The 21,802-nt window shown below is 43.5% G+C and overlaps 2 protein-coding genes across 4 annotated transcripts in view; one reads left to right on the top strand and one right to left on the bottom strand.

Moving 5' to 3' along the window:
* On the top strand, nt 1–20,036 carry LOC128753790 (cytosolic purine 5'-nucleotidase-like). 2 transcript variants are annotated; one of them, XM_053855873.1, is made up of 18 exons: nt 1–190; nt 1,451–1,570; nt 5,684–5,757; nt 11,361–11,478; nt 11,619–11,714; nt 13,231–13,322; nt 13,574–13,631; nt 14,068–14,161; nt 14,807–14,860; nt 14,969–15,052; nt 15,130–15,171; nt 15,255–15,362; nt 16,768–16,834; nt 17,215–17,385; nt 17,460–17,511; nt 17,710–17,770; nt 18,126–18,302; nt 18,456–20,036. In XM_053855873.1, exons 2-18 carry the CDS (start codon nt 1,470–1,472, stop codon nt 18,714–18,716), a joined length of 1,710 nt encoding a protein of 569 aa, XP_053711848.1. In that variant the 5' UTR covers nt 1–190; nt 1,451–1,469; the 3' UTR covers nt 18,717–20,036. The 2 variants fall into 2 exon arrangements, with proteins under 2 accessions (XP_053711848.1, XP_053711849.1); XM_053855874.1 differs by lacking the exons at nt 1–190; nt 1,451–1,570; nt 5,684–5,757; ... (1 more) ...; nt 11,619–11,714; nt 13,231–13,322 and adding an exon at nt 13,940–13,986 and having other exon boundaries at nt 13,571–13,631.
* Nucleotides 18,586–21,802, bottom strand: part of LOC128753789 (metal transporter CNNM2-like) — a 40,341-nt gene continuing 37,124 nt past the window's right edge. For both annotated transcript variants that reach the window (XM_053855871.1, XM_053855872.1), the window contains one exon: nt 18,586–21,351. In XM_053855871.1, the coding sequence (XP_053711846.1) occupies nt 21,082–21,351 (270 nt within the window). In that variant the 3' untranslated portion in view covers nt 18,586–21,081. The remainder of the gene's footprint in view (nt 21,352–21,802) is intronic.

Raw genomic sequence — 21,802 nt, 5'->3', positions numbered from 1 at the left:
AGCAGCTGGCTGCAGTGGCTCAGACTTGGAGGACGTCAGCCCGAGCAGGACTTCTGTCTACTGTCTTACTGTAAACGCACTTTCTCTGCTGCTTTCTGCTTCAATATCTATACACCCTCGCTGCCCAGCCACTGCTCCAAGCGCATGCTCAGTCCGACCGACAACTGTCTTTGTGCAAGTACTCGGTGAGGTGAGTATCGAATCTGCTCCCAGATAAAGACACGTTCCCCTCAGAGGCTGCGAAACCTTCACCGTGCAGTCGTTAACCGCTTATTCATTCACATAGGAAAGCACAGGCGAACGCAGCGCTAGCTTAGCACGCAGGAGTTTACCATTAATCTTGGCTTGCGACGAGACTTGTGTCGCTAAGGTTAGCATCTCTTCTGACAATTGACGGGCGCTTGACATGTTAACCGTTAATTTTAGTTTCACATCCGTCACATTCCTAAGAATAGTTGCGGTGATGGCACGACAGCCACCGTCACCGCAGCCGACCACAGCCTGAGCCCCTCCAGCGACGTTCAGTCTTGATTTGTTTCCCCCTGCTTTTGTTCTGCTCAGACGTCAAGCTGCTCCAGCGACATTCAAAGCGCAAGCCTTAGTCAAAGTTAGGAAACCCATTCACACCGTGTAAGAACATCTTAACCATCATTACAATAGTTATTTACATGAATCAGAGTCAACAGCAAGTACGCAAGATCAGCGTGCTGAACACGTTTATAAGATGAAGAACTTCACTGAAGTACCAACTGTACCATGGAGCATGTTGTTGTTTTTAAAGACTTTAAATAATATGTTGCAGCCACTTCTGCCAATACTTTCAAGCCCTTTTCCCTCATTCTGCTGAATCTAAACTTAGAAGTTGTAATAAGTGTGTAAGAAGCATATAACTCGCCAGTTATAGTGTGTGTTGTGTACGGAATTATGGGAACAATATTTCATTTCTAATATCTAATATAAGAATGTAGTTGATGTGAAGTATTCTCTAAGCAGCAGTGAAGTCCCATGTCTGTGTGTTGGCTTCTCTCTGAAGAAAGTTGACCTCTGTGTTTGCTCTGCTTGCTCTCTCCAGGGACAGTAGGAAAACAGCCTCGGCCATAAGCACGGGTTGCATACCACAGGGCCATAAATGAACAAGAATTTCACTTCAAACGAGACTCTTTCTCATACTGAGCAGACCATGATTTAACATCTCTCTTCGCTGTCCTTCCAGTGAGATTTTAATAGTTTAAGAATCGACCTATTCATTGAGTCCACTCATCCCCAACACTAGATGTGAGAGGTGACAACATCCTGCAGCTCTCAGGATCAGCTCCGATCAGCTACTGACAATGTTTAACTGCTTGACATGAAAGCTTGTTACCGATCTATTATCATGTGACTACCGTTTTTCAAAGAAATCTTAGATTTGCATAGTATGTGCTCTGATCAGACCTGTCTTTCTTTTCAGATATTAATAGACTTGAAGGATGACGACATCATGGAGCGACAGACTACAGAACTATGCAGACTTGCCTGCCAACATGGATGGACTTGCCATGAAAAAATACAGGAGAGAGCCATATCATCGGTAAGCAAGCGGTAAACAAGCAGCACAGACTGGGTTCAACCCCAGTACTGAAGAACAACAAGAGAGGATGTGATTGTACTACTCAGCCGTTCAGGACAATGAAGGACACAGCCCACCTACATAGTAGATGGCAAACAATGCCCTCTGATTGGCTCAGGGCTGCAAAGTAAGCAGGGATGGGTGTAAATAACTTGATGCAATTAAATGGAACAGCACAACCAGGTTTGCTCTAATACTAAACTTAAAAAGTGATATGGCTTTGATCTCTTGTGTTTTTCTCTGCCTTTCCAGTTGGAGTAAAAGTATATTTCTCACCCAACAGTGATGCTCATGTGCTGATGTAGTTTTTTACCATTGTGGGAGATTTTTAGAGATAAGTTTTAACTACTTTTAGATAAGTTTTTTTTAAACTTTTTTGTGACTGCTGTGTGTGCTTCATCAGTGGTATTTGAATCATAATGAATGTCATGGTCCTGTTTTCAAATTCTTGTTAACGTATTGTTATTTCATTCAAGTGAAAATTTCAGTTGAATTTTAACCAATAACATTCAACCATGGCTAAGTGCAGATGTCACCAGCAGCCAACCATGTGGAAGCTGCAGAAAGTGTGATTCATCGCCGACCGTTTGTGGTTTTCTACGTTTTTAAATGATCGCCTACTAGTTTGTGGGGGAGGACTTCCTTTGTTTGCATAGAAATGGTAACATCTGATGTTACTAGGAGAAACTACACAGTTGATGTCATCAACATGCAGTCTAATGTAATTACATTATCATTTACAATCCATTCATGCAGAACAAGTGTCATTAGTTATAGTGACAACAAAGTGGCTCATTCCTATGCGGGTTGTGTTGAGTGAACATTGACTGGCTGAAGTCAATGCTGAGGTCTGCGCCAGTCTTCCATCCCCCGCTGTTGCTTGCTGAAATTCAGGTATTGCTTGTTACGTACATAACATGGTGTATTTTTACAAGCTTTAAAAACAAGTGCTTTGGGCGATGCAGCAATCCCATTTTACACTTCAGTGGTTCTGCTTCGATTCAAGAATGTTCATGCGCTGCTTGCGTATCTAGATAAACAAGATGCTGATCCCTCAAACTTGTTAATTTGTTCTTACAGTTTGTTTTGATGCTCAAATTCTCATGTTTCATGAGCAGTACCAGCCCGGTTTTCTTCTCCATGCCAGAATGTGTTTCCAGTCAATGTTTAACTTGGCGTGTCACTGGTGTGAACGGCTGTTGTTCGACTCCATTGCATAACATGACGTGTTAACGGGGGTCATGTAGCTGTCGCACACACATTAGATAAGTCGTCCTCCCAAACTGCAAACACACGCACACCTCAACACCCTCTGTGATGTTCCTGCCACTCAACAGTTGTATCACCAAGCTCTGGTACAAATGACCAAGTTCCAAGGTCAATTTCTTCATTGGGATCATGTTCATATGTGGGACAAAGCATTGACTTAAGCTGTCATTAATGCCATGGAAGAACATTTGGAATCATTGTGTTGTCATCGACCGACAGGATGTTTAGTCATTCGTGAGTTTACTTTTGATGTGCAAGGTCAGGTAAGGTCACTGATGCCTTTAATCAGTCCTTTGATCATAGTCTAGTAATGAAATCAGCAACAAGAGAGTACTTCACTTATACGATAGTGAAAGACCTTCAATATGAAAAGATGTGACCATTTGCTGGTTAAGTGTTATGATATATTAGACAACAAATTCATTTTTCGGACGTTAACATCAAGTGAATTACCTTGACGTTTCTGCCACACATCATCATTCTAGATGTCTTTGAGTTTGTCCACCCAAAACTGACCATGACACAGGAGATTTCAGGAAAAACAACCCCAGAAACAACAGAGAAAGATGCGGAATTGTCATGATCTTTTTCTTGCAACAATTGAGAAATTTTCTGAATGACAAGAAGGCCAAGAGAAGAGGGGGCGTGTGGCAGTGTAGTGGGGGGATTTGTTTGTGGGACACAGCTGCCAGAGCAGGTCAGAACAAGGTTGGGCCAATCTGAGGGGCAATCTCGCACAGAATGCATCGACACCCGTCTGAACAGAGGTCTAAATGGCAGCTCGTTCACCATGGACCCGCAGCAAGGTATTTGGCGGCAGACATTGATGATAAATGCTTTTGTGTTCAGGTTGCTGATTGTTTTAGTTGGAAAGATGCTGCTTGGAAGTTTCATTCCGATCATAATAAATACTTTTGATGGTTCATCTTGACAGTGATGTTGGCAGGAGGGAAAATTCTGATATGGAAATTTGATTCAACCGTGTAAACTTTCTTGAAATTCAGTGGCCTCTGTTAACTGTACAGAATATAATTTCCATGGTGGCGCCGCACATTGCAATACAATTCGAATGAAAAACCTCTCTCTTCTTGAATGGTTTTGATGTAACATGATTCAATAATAGTTTGCAGAAAAAAGGGTTTTGTTGTCTCGGTCGTCTCACATGAGTGTCTGTTAGGCTCTCTGACACCTCTGGAAAGAATGCCGATAATACATGGACTCTTGCTGGGGATCATCTTGGGATCCCTCTGTTGGGAGCTGCTGGAGACAGGTCCCACAACATGTAGCTGAAACGTGCAGAGGAGGACTTCCCCTCTCCAGTTAAAATAATTCACTGCAACATGATGTTTCCTAACTGAATACTGAAGTCTTCCATCTTGCTGTGAATTCATCCTACCTTTCCTTCTACTGGCTGCCTTTCAGTCAAACCTAAAATATAGTGCAACCATGCATTAACAATTTCAGCTATTGTACTTGTTGACCCAGTGGCCTCCTTTCCCTGACCTACATGTCATTTCAGGCAACTTTTGCCAAAGATGCCATAGATAAGCGGAGCAGGTCTGTTGCACTGTGTGCTTTGTCATTGGGGGGTCAGCCAGCTCAGGACTATCTTACCATCTAATTAGCACCCGAAAAGCAAGTCTTGACAGTGAGGCTGTTTCCTGGAATTTTCAGAATCAGGCTGAGGAGAGGCTGTTTTTCTGGACTGTTGGGTTCAATATAAAGCCAAATAATATCCTTATTTTGTTGCGTAACCTATTACTGCACAGTTATAGCCTGTTTTCAGTTTCATGCTGCTGTTTCCAATGTGTCCACATGTTTAAAGCATCAAATATCATATTTGTCTATCATATAGCCATCAGACCTAACAGGAAGTGGCACTGAACTACTTGCAACAGCAAATAAAAAACAGATTTCAGATAAATGCAGCTTCGCGTGTATTAATACTCATCAACAGCGTGTGTCTTAACAGCTCCTTTGAAAACAGTTTAATTTAGCAGGTTTAAAAAGAATAAAGTTGAAAGGATCATCTTTCTGATCAACATATATAACTATATATTTTTTTCCTTTAGTAACCCCAAACTGGGAAGTTACAGAAGCCATCATCTGTTCACGTGTGTAAACAGTGCTGTTGCTCCTGCTTGTGCTGTTCTGCGCAGTAGTTGACAAACGTGATCCTGTTGAACTCAAAGTACTCACTTGTAAATATAAATTACAGCTGAAAAAAACTATTACATAGCTGTTGTTACTGGCTGCTCCATAGGTGCCAATGAGCTACAGTTGTTTGTAGGAGTAATTCTTGCCTGAAATATAGGATGTGTACACATGGTGGAGTAATTTAAGAATCCACTATCATGACTAAAAGCTTGTTAATAGCCTGTCATGTATGCACGGTGAATTCAGTCTAAGAATCTAAATGGAAAGTTCTATGCTGTTCTGTTTTCTTTCAGGAGCTGTTGCACAAGTCTTGTGACTTTGAATGCCCTAGCATTCCTTCCATATTTTTTCTCACTGAAATGGCTGTAATGTTGTCTTGTCACCATCAAGATGGTGACGGCAGTGTCCCTGAATGGGGACACTGAAATAGTTAAATATCGATATAGTGCACTTAAAATGTCTATCCAATATTGCAGATATAGCAATATTTTACTGTATCTATGTTTTCTTACACTCAAAGTTGTCCAATGTTGTTGTGTCATTGCAGTACTACATTTACATGGCACCAACTATTGCTACAGCCCTTTATCTAAACCCGGAACCCCCCAAAAATACACCTAATTCCTGTTCCACACTCCTGTCTTCTAGAGTATTCGTCAACAGAAGCCTGGCCATGGAGAAGATCAAGTGTTTTGGCTTCGACATGGATTACACTTTGGCAGGTGAGCAGTTCACTCAAAAGAACCATAAAGCTGAAATGCAACACAGTGTATGGAGACATTAGTTTTAAAGAATATCATTCATTCATATATAATATTAACTGTGTTTCCAGACTATAGAGCGCATATAAGAAAGGTCAGTGATTTCTGTGCACAGGCTTAAAAATGCATGAGGATACGTGAACCAGTTTTGAAAACGGGGACCAGCTTTTGAGACTGATAAATAATGCAAACAAACTTGGCGACGTTCTGACCCCAAATCATGCTGCCAATCACATCATACGAAAGACATTATTTATTTGCTGTTTTCGTCGCTGCGTATTACCGGCCACTTGTCAGCTGAGACTGGAGCTCTGAGCAGCAGCAACGACTTGTGGAGGCGGAGCTGCGGGAACATGGGAGATGTGGCCGACCAGTACTAGAGAGAAAACAGTACATTGAGCGCTTTAAATGCAAATAAAACGCCTGTGATTTCATTTATACTGATCGGACGAGGCTCAGTATCTTGGCGACATGAGGTCTGCTTGCCTGAAAAAAAAATCCATATAGCAGCGGCAACATTGATAAAGTCGCGGGGTTCAAAACATGACCAATATGACTGGTTTGTAATGGTCATAATATTGCAGGTAAAACAGTGTTTTTGTTTTGTGTAGAGTATGTACTCCATACTTTTATTGAGGTTTAAATGCCAACCTTCCCACCGGTGATGACTGGAGCTTGTTCCTCACAAAAATATGTTTTGGGTCAAGGCCAGAGACAAATCAAGCTCTGTATAACACTTGGATGACGGAATGTGTGAAATAGCTCCCTTGAATAGACTAGAATCGTCCTGCAACTTTGTTCTCTGAATCAGCTTCAGTGTCTGTGTCTCTATAAATAAGTCCCTGACTTTGACAAGCAGGTCACGTTTGTTTGTTGTGCCCACTGGTGGCCGCTCCTAAGAGAACGGGGATCACTGGTAGTCCCTCTCTGGACCGGCAGTCCAATCCCTGCTCAGTCTGCAGAAGATTTTATGAACGCTCAGCTGTTGACATGACTCTTTATGGCCGCTCATAACCAAGTGTTAATGTTTGCAAAAACCATGGCTATCATGTATCGCTGGAATGGATTTAAGTTCTGAGCGCAGGAAAAACATCTGACACATCCAGGGAGCTGGTGATGTCAAAGAATGGCTGCCGCTATAATGCAGCAGACTGGATCAATGCCATCTTTGTGTGAGGTGTTGTAGCTAGTTCCAGAACAATGCAGAGGGGCTGAAAAGAACTTGTGTGTTTGAAGTGTAGCTGCACTACACACCCACTTTAGTGTACTTCCTTTTCGCTGGTGTCGAGTTCATTTGATGACTCTCGACCCCTCTGGTCATCGGGGGCAGGTTTACTCTGTGTGTCGGGGTCACCAGCAAACCAGGTGTTTTGGTGTCGCTACTCTCAGCTTGTGGAACAAAAGCCTGCACACCTGAGGTCTGCACAAACTGGTCAAAACATTCCATATACATGCTGCGCCCATATAAATCATAAGCTGTGCTCAGTCATTCTGTGATGCGATAAATTGTTCATATATGTCAGTACATACTTTCCTCTCGACTGACGTCGATTGACCTCTGTGACCCACCAACCGAGCTGGATGAGGGAACCAGAAGGAAATTAATAAATTGTGAAATTAGACTTATTACTACAGCAGAATGTCTAAAAGTCATCAAAATAATAGAGTTAATCTTCTGTTTTTGATGCTTTCTGAACATTAGTTTATGCACAGTGTTATACCAAACAGATTCAAATCATCCTATGCCGTAGTATATAAATATATTTTTTATATAAGATAATACATATTGTAGTAATTGTTGTATAAAAATGTTGAATCTCTATTTGTGCTGTGAATAGATTACACTCAATCTCACTGAATCTGAGTTTACTGGTCATTCATGGCAAATTAATGACTCATTTTGTATCTGTTCCAAATGTAACTTAAATGAAGTCTTTATCGACACAATGCTTTCCTCGTTTGTTTTCTCCAACAACCCAACATAACAGATACTGTTGAGAACATTCTGTAGAACAACCTCAGAGGCCCTGAAAAGGGTCAAAAACATGTTGAGAGCGTAACATGGTTAGCATTCATGGCCTTTAAATTGCATTTAAAACAGATACAAAAAGAATTAATTTAACTCAACCCATCTAAAAATGTAATCTATTGACAGCCCTAATCTCAATGTCTCCATCAATAAAACTGCCAGTTATTAAAACATTTTCACGCTTCATTGACATTTGGAAATAACTCTACCGGCCCTTAGACATCCATAGCAAAGGCCAGAATTCCTTGAACAATGACAACATTTTATTTTATATATCCACAAAGGTTGTGTTTAGAAAACGCTGACGTGTTAATGATGTAACGTCTTTGTTCTGCTTTCTCTCAATCCTTATCACCCTTGTTTCCGGGGTAACTTCATGATGCAACCTGTTTTTTTTCCAGTTTTGGAAGCCAATTTTCATCACCTGGGGGACTGGATTTGATGATGCAACTTTGTTTTTGTTCATTCCCTGACGTCTAGTCATGGTTATACCACCTTCTTTGTGGTTGCCCTTTCCACTGTTTAGAGAGTGTGTCTCAAGTGTGTTTTTGTGTTTCCCAATTCATTGTAATGGCAGAAGTGAGTCAGTGCCTTTTTTCTTGTTTGACCACAGGCCACTGAAAAGAGATTGCAGCAGCGTTACACACACAATTGTTAGAGTTCTGTAACTGACCCAAAGATAGAACCAACTGAATGAAGCCTCTTTTTCACACAAATGTTTGACGTAAATGATCATTTTGTAGTTAAGAGAATGTGGTATGTGATTTCCATCTGTTGCTCGGAGGTGAATTGTTGTTCATCTTGGGTGACGGTGGATGTTACATGAGTGCTGGAGGTGACCTGTTCGACTCGTATTGACTCTGTACACACGTCTCAGTAATGGATCTGAGGGAGCATCTGACAATAATCTAACAAGGGATATAAGGTATCGGCTGCACAAGTCGGGTCGCGAACTGAAGTACACGTCTACGAATTACTCCTGTGAGACATATGAAACGGGCTGAAGGCCAGACGCACGCTTTTGAGGTCAACAACATTCCAAACACAACTACCCGTTTGACAGACATGTTGATTTTTTTATACACAGATGATTTGTCAACTTTCCAATGTGTTGCTTTCAACTAAAAATAGTGCAGCTAATAGCCCCACGTCCCACTGTCGACGCATCCAACATCTGATACTGAGGCTAGGATGACTTGTGAAAGGCATACATCGGGGTCACGTCTTTCTACTTCTAATTATGACTTGTTTTCCAAAAGAAAATGATCATTTATAGTTGTTTAAAAATAACCATTGAGTGAACAATCAATGTGTCTTCAGTCTACCATTTTATACAGTACTTTGTGAGCATTTATTCTGAATTAGGATAGGAAGCAGTGATATTTTGTGCTGAAGCGACTCATATCGACTTGACAAATTGTCCTGCCCATACCTCATGTGTTCCAACCATATTTTAAATAGTGTTCTAAAATACATATGGTGCATTAATGCAACCATACCAAGTAACTCATGCTGAAGTTACTGTAGATGATACGTTTTTAATGAGCGTCTCACAGATGTAATTCCATGATCAGAAAGGAACTTCAACTCCAGGAGCAACATTTTCCACACTGATAGTGTAGAAGAGTGACTGAACAGAAAGCGACTCTTCTTTTGCCGCTCAGACTGAACTGGAGTGGTTCGGGGAAGAGAAGTCCCCCACTCCATTACTGTTTTAAAGCTTCAAAGTGATGTTGAAACCACTTTAGTCAAACTCTTTCTCCTGAATCTCTCAGGGAGTGAGACAGCAGTGATGTAATTCCCCTGTCTGCTCCTGTGTCCTGTCATCCGACTGGACCGGAAAAGCCTTGACTCATAAATGTTGCACTCCCAGACAAACTTCTGAGCTTGTTGATTCTCTTGAAGATGGTTAGCCGTTGCAGTGGTAGGATCAATGGTGGAAGTGAAAGAGAGAACAACATGGAGGAAAACAAATGTGATGGCTGTCCTTCATTTCTGATGTGTGTTTTTGGATTTCATCTTTCACTCAGCTGCTCTGCTGCAGGCTGTGCAGTGTGGTTGTCTCATCCCCTTTAATCTAAACCAAGCATAAAACTCTGACTTGCTTTGGTGCCGTATTTTGTACACAATTGAAATGACTTGTTTGAGCAGTGCCAAATCAGGTTCTGGTGTCCATCTACATGAGACGTGTTTGTGTGGTTACCATTAGGATCAAGGTGGGCTTGAGAAAGCGGTGTAAAGTCCAAGTTACAAGTAGCAGTAGTCAGCTTCCTGAAGCAAGAGGAGTTGCCTCGAGGCAGCCTCCCACCCTCTTGTTGGAGAGATGACAAAACAGCACAAGCATAGTCTTCACTCTGTATATATCATCTGACGTATTCTTTCCCCCGTGTCAGATAACATTATAAATCCTCAACCGAACGTTCCTGTGCCTCACCACAATCTGCGACTTTATTTTCAGGCTTGGTTTTGGCCTGTGGTGAAATATGCGGTCCTGGCAGGGACAAGGGTCAGCTTGCGTGAGTCAGACCAACTTGTTAGAGCTGCCGCTGAAAGTTGAGTGATTTGTCATTTTGACACCCCGAGTGGTAGCTCTGAGGATTTGTGCGCCCGGCGCTGTCGTCCTTGCCGAGCCCTCGGAAGGAGAGGCACAGCGGACGGGTGTGAAGGGGCTTGCACTTGTTATCAAGGAGACAATGTCTTTTGCGGACATGTTATGTAACATGAGTTCTCTGCGGAGGTGCTCTCTGAGGGACTCGGACGATGCCGTCTTAATGGTCGACTCCAGTCGTAACACAGCCAGGCTGCTGCCACTGAGCAAGAATCAAATTCAGACGGCGGAAAACAACATGCCAACTCCTCCTCTGGGGCGCGTCCCTCTAGCAAAATGAAATGTCACCTTTTGGCCTGCACATTCCAATAAACGGCCATGTTGGATTGCATGTTTACCTAAGACACACCGACTGCACTTTTATCACGGCCAGGTTGTATACTTTGTTTGGTCGACTGATGACACGGACTGGAGACTGCTTGTGATTTATTGGTTATGAACACACAAGTTTAAGGATTAGGCATCAGCTCTAAACCTTGGACAAAGGTTGTCAGCAGGAAGCGAAGGTTGAGAGGTTTCAGTGGCTGTGGATGTTCAGAGGTGTAGAGACAGTGCCACTTATGTTAAGTTATTTCCACATTCTTATCATGTTTCTATTTTAAATCTGCATGTTTGTTTTTATTAGGAGTGTGTGGCAGTGTTTTAATCGTTTCTTAGTGATCAGTCAGTAAGAGGAAATGTATCTTAAGTTATAATGGGCAACAATTCGGCTCTTTACCTTTTCCTGTCACAACTGGAAGATATGAAATGAATAACTTTTATCCATGTTTTCAATGGCTCTTTTCTGACATCCTCAAATTAGTTGATAAATAATTCATAATAATTTTGATTTATTATGGTGCAATTGCAGCATTTTTTTCTACTTTTTTTAGTTTTATTTAATACAACCAAGGCGTTTAACCACTAGCTTCATTGTGTCCGTTACAGTGTACAAGTCACCAGAGTACGAGTCCCTGGGCTTTGAACTCACAGTGGAACGGCTTGTGTCCATCGGTTACCCCCAAGAGCTGCTCAGCTTCGTCTACGACCCGGCGTTTCCCACCAGGTCAGAACCATCACGCCTCTCACACTCGTGTGATGATACATTCTTATCTCATATTGTTTTGATTTGAATTGCCACTTCCTTTTCCAAGCACCAGCTCAGCGTTCAGTAGATGTTTGATAGGCTGGTTTGATCTGTTTCAGGGGTCTTGTCTTTGACACCATATATGGAAACCTGTTGAAGGTGGATGCTTATGGAAATATTCTGGTCTGTGTCCATGGATTCCATTTTGTTCGAGGGTGAGTTTTGAACACTTCTTAATATTTGTCTATCAACCCCCACACGCCTGTTTTTTCAGAGCCTTTTTAGTTTATATACACATGTATCTTCTCTTCAGTGAAGCTGGCACACTAATAACTACCACCATTACCAAACAAACTCCACTACATTCGTGGCACAGTCCTTCAGGCTATTGACTGCAACATCATTTTTAAATAAAGCAGGCCCTGATCGATCTCTAGAAGAGGAAATGCCACCCAGCCGCGCTTCACAGCTGTGCTGACGGGGGTGATTGTGAACCAGTCGTCATTTCCGAAACTGATGAATACATGACATTTGTGTGGTGGCACAAGGCCATTTTCCATGCCGCTCCTGCGGGTGGGTTAAGGAAGTCAGGAAATAAAAGGTAGCCGCGAATCCAAAATCTGTTCTTTTATTCACAAAAAATAAATCCATCTGAAATTACTCCAATTAATCCATGGAGAATTAAAAGGTAAAAATCATAATGTCTTCTGCAACCAGCTTTTGTTGTCAATAAACCGTTGTTCCATCATGATACTCATCGTCACATTCTATTTTTATCTTTACTTTCTTAAGCTTAAATGTCCTCTGATACGCAACAACAAGCTCAGTTGGTCAGTTGGCTTTAACATGGTCGCTATGTTGATGGATGTTACTCGGCAGATTTACTCCGATCTCTGTTTGTGTGAACTAAATTAGAGTTGATGGTGGACTTACACTATGTGGGTGAATGCACACACATTAAAAAATACTGTTTATAAAAAAATATATTCATTATTATCATATTTGTTAATATTGTATGTTTCATATTGTATGTATATATCTATTGTTATTTATTATTATTGTAAATATTTTAATGTTAAAGCCCATTCAAATCAGAGTTTGTATGCCTCGACACTGGGGCATGATACCATCCAAGTTTGACTTCTGTGTTAGGACAAAGGACAGTAAAATGGCATCGTTTAACAGCGACATATAGAATGTGTCATATATAAAATGCCTTCAGCTGCTATGTGATTTTATTTCAATGTTTTACTCCACTTCTTGCTCTGGAATAATTCAACAGGCCAGGATTCCCGGACTGCTACCACGATTTCCAGACGGAGTTGTCTCCACCAAATGACATTGAAATTAGAAGACATCTCAACACTGTACAGCGTCACTGTAACAATGATGTAAACCTACTATTTTGCACCTCTCTGCTCTCTTCAGAGGTTGCTTATACTTATGGGCAGACATGTTTCTAGTACACAGAAGTGGTTAGTGAATCTGGCCTTAAAAGTGACAATACTGTTGAGTTCTGTGGTGAGCAGTGGGCTGAACTTCTGGCCGATCAACAACGGGTGCCACCACAACCTTCTGTATCCCTTTAAATTCAGCAGGGAGCGACACATGCTATTGTCTGTTCTATATAAGTAGTATTTTATGAATAGAACCCTTGTACTGGGGTCTGATTTCAAGGTGACCGCAAATGAGCGTGAAAGGACCTCTGATTCTGCTTTCTGCTTTTTTCAGCCCAGAGATCCGGGAACGGTACCCAAACAAATTCATCCAGAGAGATGATACAGAGCGCTTTTATATCCTCAACACACTCTTCAACCTGCCAGGTAAAATCCCGTCACACAGCCTCCACTCAAAATGGCAGTTTTACTGTTGGACTAGATTGAACTGAGAAGGAATTTTAGAATTATTGAGAAGAATAATTCAAAATAATGAAAAGTGAAGTAGCGATTCATTATAGTTTTTAAGAAAATACTGTGAATCAAAAGTGCCTCCTGTAATAAAATCCTCAGATATATGCTCCATAATAGTATATACGCTGTATAACATGTTCTTGCTGTTGTTTCTCCCGGTGCAGAAACCTACCTCTTCGCCTGCCTGGTGGATTTCTTCTCCAACTGTGACAGATACACAAGGTAAGCAGCTGTGTGTGATAGTGGCTGTTGTGCAACTGGGCTCAGCACGGCCTCAGAATCTGGGTCAGCAGAAAGCACTGCAGTGTAAGGGGGACCGGGCGCCTGCTGATAGCAGTTCACTGATGTCAAACCAAACAACAAGCTTAAACAAATAGCTCCTCTCTGAAATAGTTTGTGATCTCCTCTAATCGTGGTGATAAATCACCATTGAACGTCGACTGTAATGGAAGTGCGTCCGCGGGACCACCTCCAAAACACTGTAGACTTCAGAGTTGCTGTCCTCTCAAGCCTGGTTGTTGTTCCCTCAGGGGAGAATGCTGCCCCCCTCCACCCAGGGAGGCCGCCCCTATTAAAAGTAAAAAAACATAGGCAATGTTTTTCATGATGTTCTGTGAAGTTTCGGTAACACTTGTGTCCCCCCTCCCTCCCCCACCAGCTGTGACACCGGCTTTAAGGACGGGGACCTCTTCATGTCCTTCAAAAGCATGTTCCAGGATGTGCGCGACGCAGTGGACTGGGTCCACTTTAAGGTCAGTGCACGTGGGAGTCGACTTCTACGTTGGATGTGATGTCACACACCTCATGAAAAACAGCTTGTTACGAAGTGAAAATGAGCTCCAGGTCCATCAGCCAGGCTCTTGTCAGAAGCTGCATTCCGCTGTTCAGGCTTGTCCTGGAAACTGAGGAGAAATAATGCTGGTAATTTGTTGTTCTTTAATGAAGCTGCTGTTTGCTCAACTCAAAGCCAAACATGGTGTGTCTACAATGATAAGAGCCTCCACTGGGCGTTTCAGGACACGCTTGCTGTGTAGAAGCTGCTCCTCTGGAACTCGGATCCCTTCCACGTGTGAAGTAAACCTTTCGTCTTTGAGGTCTATATATAGAATGAGGGTGAGACTCAAGAATTGTGGGAGAACCTGTCAGGTTCTTAAGGTGAGAGCAAGTTCAAGTATGAGAGCCGCAGGCGGAGTATGAAAGAGGAGAAGATCGCTCCAGTCTTCTACAGGTCTTGGTGTTGATCATTATAGTCGCCGTAGTTTTCATTACTGTCATGATAAATAATCATATCAATGCTAATGTTTACAACATTTCAGAGAAAAGTAAGGCCCTCAGAGTTCAGCTGACCAAACTGTATGACTGTGAAAACAACCTTCCTTTCTTGTGCTCCATTTCAGGGCACGCTGAAGGAGAAAACAGTGGAGAACTTGGAGAAGTATGTGGTGAAAGATGTACGTTGTTAGTATTCAGCGCGGAGGAAACACTCTCCCCGTAAACACACACGCAGCTCCGCTCTCTCAATGGCCCATCTGAAAGTCTTCCTTTCTCCCTGCTTCCAGGGGAAGCTGCCTCTTCTCCTCAGTCGCATGAATGAAGTTGCCAAAGTTTTCCTGGCAACCAACAGCGACTACCAGTACACGGATGTTAGTATCGGTTCTCCCTTGTCTGTCTTGTTAGTTACCGCTGCTTGTCACACGATCCTTGTGGTTTCTTCTCTCAGAAAATCATGACCTACTTGTTCGACTTCCCTCACGGCCCCAAGGTAAGTTCGCCCTTTGTTTCAGTAGGTCTGTCTCCTGTCTGTCCTCTGTCATGCTCATGCGTGTGTCATGGTCGTCCCGGCAGCCAGGAACCTCCCACCGGCCTTGGAAGTCTTACTTCGATCTGATCCTGGTGGACGCCAGGAAGCCTGTGTTCTTTGGGGAGGGCACGGTGCTCAGACAAGTGGACACGGTGAGTCACAGGAATGTGCACGGCAGCTGAGGCGGCCCAATAAAGCGCAGATGATCCCGATGGTGAGAGATAGCTGCACTCCACAACTGTCATTGTCTCAGGCTTGGATGAAAGGGTTGTAATGTCAGCTATCAACTTCTGTGACAGCTTTGTCTGCTGCAGCTCAAATTTCCTCGAGATGTAGCAAGATTTGAAATGAGATTATTCACCTTCTTCAGATTCAGATTTTTCCACTGAACAGTTTAGAGTCAGTGGTTTAATCTCTAAAGTCAAGTCATTTAAAGACTTCACCACCAAAACAAGTTACAATGTCTCTTTTTGCCATGGTGTTTCCCCTAAACACCTATTTCATTTCCAACCATGGACTTCATTCTGAGCCTCATTTCAAGTGCTTCCATTTTGAATTGAGTGTTGTTGATCACGGTTCCATGCCATATATGTTCAGAGACTGCTTGTATGAACCTGTTTTGTCTTCAAACAACATAATCTGAATGCTTAGGCTGAACATTACTCTGATATTAAGATAGTAGTGTTTGTACCTTGAATTCGACCAAAGGTTTTTGCGGTGTGAGTTCTGGAAAGAGATCTTTATATGGCTCTAAATGTCATGGAGGCTCAGGAGAACAGACCCAAAGGCTAAGATTGTAGCTGACTCACAGAAGACTCGAAGCAACAAGGTTAAACTTAACAATGTTTAATACACAAGACAGGAAATAAGGAACTAAAGACATCGCCACCAAACGCAGAATGAGGGAAACACTCAAGGACAGGGAAAAACCTGAAACAGAAAAGAGGCGAATTACAATGAAGCCTAAATAACCAAAACTCACAAGGCCCAAACAACGAAAAACACTTGGTGTTGGAAGACTCAAACACGCACGCGAGGAAGAAAAGCCAACAAGAGAAAACAAAACCTGAGCAGAAAAACTCTTAACACGAAGCACAAACGCTGCTAGAAACTGACAGAAAATAAACCAGGAAGAAATCAAGGAAACAGCAGAAAAGGCACGCACAATTGAACGATATAAAGAAACGTGATAGAATTAGTTTTCAGGGGATCTTTACTGGAGGTCGCGGAGCAACCATCTGGAAGCGCAGACTGGAACCAAGGTGCAGAAATCAGCAGAGCTAGATCTGCGGATGAGTTCCAGCTGCACTGCTGTGAACTAGCACAGAGGAAACAGAAACAACTCACAGGAAAACAAAATAAAAGCACATGAAAACCAAAACACGACACAAAAATTAAGAAGCATGTTGCTTCCAACTGGATGAAGGCAGTAAAGTCTATAGACTTTAGTTTTTTCACGGCTTTTCTCTTATAATTGTCATGTTCCTTTATGTTGTGATGCGACCTGGATGCTGTTGATACAAACATTTAAGAAACACTCTCTTCTTTTTTCCTCAGACAACAGGACGCCTGAAAATTGGAACGTACACTGGACCTCTGCAGCATGGCATTGTCTACTCTGGAGGTGAGTGTTCAGTGGAATCCTCTCAGACTGAGGAGGCCATGCGAGAGTTAACATAGGGACCAGGATTTAGAAAGGAGGATGTGATTCACCGGAACTGTTAGACTTGGCAGTTTCACATCTCTAATGGATAAAACCATGTTAAATGTAAAATAATAACTTGTATAAAACTCAAAAACAAAATTCAAATGTTGGTGCATTGGACTTGGACACCTTTGCATTTTACCATGAGCAATGCTCTTGTTTAGACCTGGAAGTGAAGTTATTCATTGAATTGTATTGTATTGTCTTAAAATCCCCCCCCAAATACAGTTTAGTCCCCTACGTTTGTTTGCTTGCTCCGTCTCTGGATGCCATCAGCAGCCACACGTTTTGCTCCGCAGGTTCCTCCGACATCGTGTGCGACTTGCTGGGGGCCAAAGGGAAAGACATTGTCTACATCGGGGACCACATCTTCGGCGACATCCTCAAGTCCAAGAAGCGGCAGGGCTGGCGGACCTTCCTGGTGATCCCTGAGCTGGCGCAGGAGCTGCACGTGTGGACCGATAAGAGCTGTGAGGCACTGCCCCGTGCTCACACGCCCCCCGGCTCCGCCCCAATCTTTGACAGCTCATATCTTCTTTTACAGCTCTGTTCGAGGAACTCCAGGGCCTGGACATCTTCCTGGCCGAACAGTACAAGTGAGTCCATTGTCCTGTTTTATAACCCCACTCACGCGTGGCTCTGGGTGTGGAGGTGAGAACAGGGGGTCGAAGTCTGGAGGTTGCCTGATAACTCATGCTTTTTATAACCTGACGCTGCCTGGCAAGTTGTCGCCCCCCGACCTCTCCTCCCACTCTCTCCCCAGTGCTTATCGTCTCTTTCTCTCTCGTCCTCAGACATCTGGACAGCAGCAGCAACGAAAGACCCGACATCAGCACAATCCAGAAAAGAGTCAAGGTACAGTGCGGTCAGTGGAGCCACCGGAGGAAGTGAACTAAACCAGATTATTCACAGGCAAACAAGTCAATAATGAAAGGACTGTAGTAGTAGCTTGAGAATGTGGCTGTACGATGAGGTCAAAGGTCACCCCGGCACCATTGCCCTTCCGACCCATCCCAGTTAGATGGGACCACTCCTCCGTCTGTTGGCGTCTTCCTTGGGAGGTTTTTGATACGAACGATAACAAAACTTTATTGACAAAGCACTTTAGAGTGTCAACACTGAAGTGAAAAAAAAAAGGAGTTTGTACGAGTCCTGGTGGCGAAGGCTCCGTGGCCTCGCCGTGGCATCACCTTCTCCTTCTCGTTCCCAGAAAGTGACTCACGACATGGACATGTGCTACGGCATGATGGGAAGTCTGTTCCGCAGCGGGTCCAGGCAGACGCTGTTCGCCTCGCAGGTGATGCGATACGCCGACCTGTACGCCGCCTCCTTCATCAACCTGCTCTACTACCCCTTCAGCTACCTCTTCAGAGCGGCGCACGTCCTGGTGAGCAGCGAGCCTGTCCCTTTTGTTCTGGAAGGTTCCACTTCAACATCCAGCCGAACACATTAGTCAACTCTCAGACGCGCTTCGTTTCCCCGTGATTTAAAAATGGCTCCATGTCGCCCCCTGCTGACCAGAGGCTGTTTTGCTCTGCAGATGCCTCACGAGTCGACGGTGGAGCACGCGCACGTGGACATCGACCTGGAGTCGCCGCTGGCCACGCGGAACCGCTCCATCTCCATCGACTGCAAGGAGGAGGAGTGCAAACGCAACAAGTTGACCCGCTCTGAGAGCGAGGGCAAAGCCCCCAACATGTTCCCCCAGACTCCACAGGAGATCACGCACTGCCACGACGAGGACGACGACGAGGAGGAGGAAGAGGAGGAGGAGGAGGAGGAGGAGGAGGAGGAGGAGTAAACCGCACATTACAAAGGGAGCGAAGCCTGTCTTCACCCCTCACTGTGTTTCCAAGTCAGAGCTGGATGATAATCTCTGTGAGGAAAAGACTCCAGTGTGTGTGTGTTTGACACTGCGAGCACACACACACACACTGGGGAGTAGAGAGGACCAGTGTCAGACTGTGAACGTTGAGATGCTGTCCATCGATTTGACTTCCCTTTCCTTTAAAGTGATTCGGTCGCTTCAGATTATAATCCACACCAACTAATTCCTTCCCGTTCGTGAGGCAGCGAGGGATCAACGTTCACTGTTTGGGTTGATTTGTGTTTCAAGTTCTTGGGATTGTGGATTTTCCGTTGCCAGGCAACAACAAGCAAAGCACTGGGATGGTCTCAGTCGCCATGACAACACTGAAGTGGTGCTTCTGTAAATACTCCGAGGTGAGGTGAGCGCCGGGCAGCGGCCAGTCTCGCCGACTGCTGTATTTTTGTAGTCAGATTATTTTTCCTGCTCTGTGGGCCTCCGGATGCAAGTCGGACGGGAAAGTCTGCGTGTTGCTGTTCGGCGAAAACGTTCTTTCAAACGGTTCGCACTGGTTCCAGAAACCAAGCCGCAGCTCAATATTTCAAATTACGATTCTTTCACTCGTGACCCAAACGTTTACCTCTCTTTACATGTCTTTGAATGATTTTCTTATAGATTCACTTTACTTTTATGTTCTCATCATTTCGAATCTCTCTTTTTTACAATGAATATTACTTTTTTTTTAAGTTATGCTTTCACTTTGTTCGACGAATGAGTGACTATTCATGTTAAGCAGAAGGGATTGTTTCACTAAGTGAGTCAAAATGATGAGAGACAAAACACAGGTCGAGTGAAAAGGTCGATGAGTCATATCAAAGACTCGAGACTGTTGATGTGAAAGACTCGTTCTTCACACCAGGGTGAGAACCTTTCCTGTAATTTAAAAAGGTCAGTTTCAGCTGAAATATATATATATATATATATATATATAATATATATAGGTCAGTTGAACTTCACAGTCTAAACATGTATGTGAAGTTGTTGAATGTGCAGCATGTTTCAGCTCCAGACTCTCTCTCACACACAGTCGTATCATTCATGGACATGTTTAATGTCGAGGTTGCTTTTTGTGACGTTGATGCTCAACATTTTAGATGAGGTCATTAATACTGTGCAATTATCAAGTTCGATTAAAACTAACAACGAACAAACAGAGCAGGAGACGGACAACTGTACGGCGTGTGTACAGATGCTGAGTCGGCACTTTCCTCGAGCGTCTCCCTCGGCGACCAGGTGATGAAGAAGACACGTGTGGCGAGGGGGGGGGGGGGGGGGGGGCTGGCGATTTAGTTTGGGGTGCAGCATTGCATTTTCCAAATAAAAACAAATACACAAACAAACAAATATCTCTGTCAATTTACAATAACGTGATTTTTTTTTAAATGTCATAATCATCTCTTAAATAAAGTGTGGTTCATTGCACTTTGTTAAAAATAATTAATGTGATTTCTCGTAAAGGCAATCGTGTGATTTTTTTTTTTCTTCTTTTTTTTTTAAAGGTGAAAAAGATAAAGGTCTACCGTCGGCCCGATGTAGGATCGTAGTAAAAATATACATAGTGTTTCTGTAAAACCTCCACCTGCTCATGTACACCAGTAGCTCTACATATATGTAGCATGTCCTTGCTGATGTGGCGGCGGCGGCACGCTCCCATGCCACTCGTGCCACGTCTCCACGCGTACATATATATATATATTTATATATATATGTATATACATACAATATTATAAAATAAATAAATACAGGAAACATTCTTGGTTCGTGGTGATGCGGTTTCTTTCGATGCGGTTTTTGGTGCAGAGTCTGTGACGTTTGGGTTGGAGTCCTCGCCGACCGGATCGTAGTCCAATGAGTTTCCCTGAAAGTTGCACAGGTTGGAGTGAAGTGAGAACATGAGTGAGCGTCCAGTGTAACAACAGGGGGACCAAGGTCTTTGGCCTGAGGAGGAGATGCTTGCAGTCGTGTGAATGTGTACGTCTGGGGAGGAGGGGAGAGGGGGTGGTCTTCATGCGCTCCAGTCCTCCGAGTCCGAGTCACCGCCCAGTAAAGTGTCAGATTGTCCCATTGAGAAGCTCCGTCGGGCGCAGCCTGTGTTGAGCCGGGAGCCGGAGAGCGTCCAGGAGGGGGCGCTCCAGCACGTATCCTCCCCTTTATGAAAGGGTGTATTGACTCGCTGATGGGGGGCACTGACCTTGGCTCCGCCTGCCTCCGCGCTTCCCTCATCTCCAACTACACGAGCGTGGTATGTCTGCGAGACAGGGTGAAGGCGGTGGGTCTCCACCGCGCCCAGCTGGGGACGCTAGATGGGCCCGTCGCTGTGGTTGCTCCGACTGAGACCCACACAGTTCTGCTGCTGGTTGAGCAGGTGGCAGGTCTCGTTGGCCATGGCCACGGTGACGGTGGGCGTGCTGCTGGTGTGGAGGGCGGCGGCGCTCACGGCGGCCGTGTCCACCGCGTCCTGAAGTTCGGTCAGGGTGAGCTCGATCTTGGTGAACTCGCTGTCGGTGGACTGTGGCGTCTTGTCCATCCGCGACGCCATCACCGCGTTCTGGTACTGCTGCCGCGTGACCTAAGGGGCAGGGGTCAAAGGTCAAGGTCAGGCACGGCACGTTCTCTCAGCTTTTAACTTGATAACCAGGTGGCGTTCTCCCCATTTGGGCAGGTTCTTAGATTTTGAGCCCACTTCTTCTCTATGAAGTATTCAAATACATTTTTACATTTTAAGAAGTGAGCAACTTAAAATAACTGAATAAATAAATAAGTTATTAAAATATAATATAGAATATATATAATATTAAATAAAAATACACATATACATATATTTATATATATAATATATAAATACATAATATAAACAATAGCTTATAAAGAACATTTTTTGTTACAAATAATTAAAAATATAATTTTCTGTTAAAATCTTCACAAACAATTAAACAAATTAAATTTGCGGGAAAAATTTAGGGATTATTATTATCATTATTATTTTAAGCAGTTGTCCAAAATAATAGTAAAGAATATGA

This window comes from Synchiropus splendidus, chromosome 2, assembly GCF_027744825.2.
Source record: "Synchiropus splendidus isolate RoL2022-P1 chromosome 2, RoL_Sspl_1.0, whole genome shotgun sequence".
NCBI classification, from domain to species: domain Eukaryota; kingdom Metazoa; phylum Chordata; class Actinopteri; order Syngnathiformes; family Callionymidae; genus Synchiropus; species Synchiropus splendidus.
The sequence above is the reverse complement of the archived record's forward strand: the minus strand, read 5'-3'. Positions and strand labels throughout refer to the sequence as shown.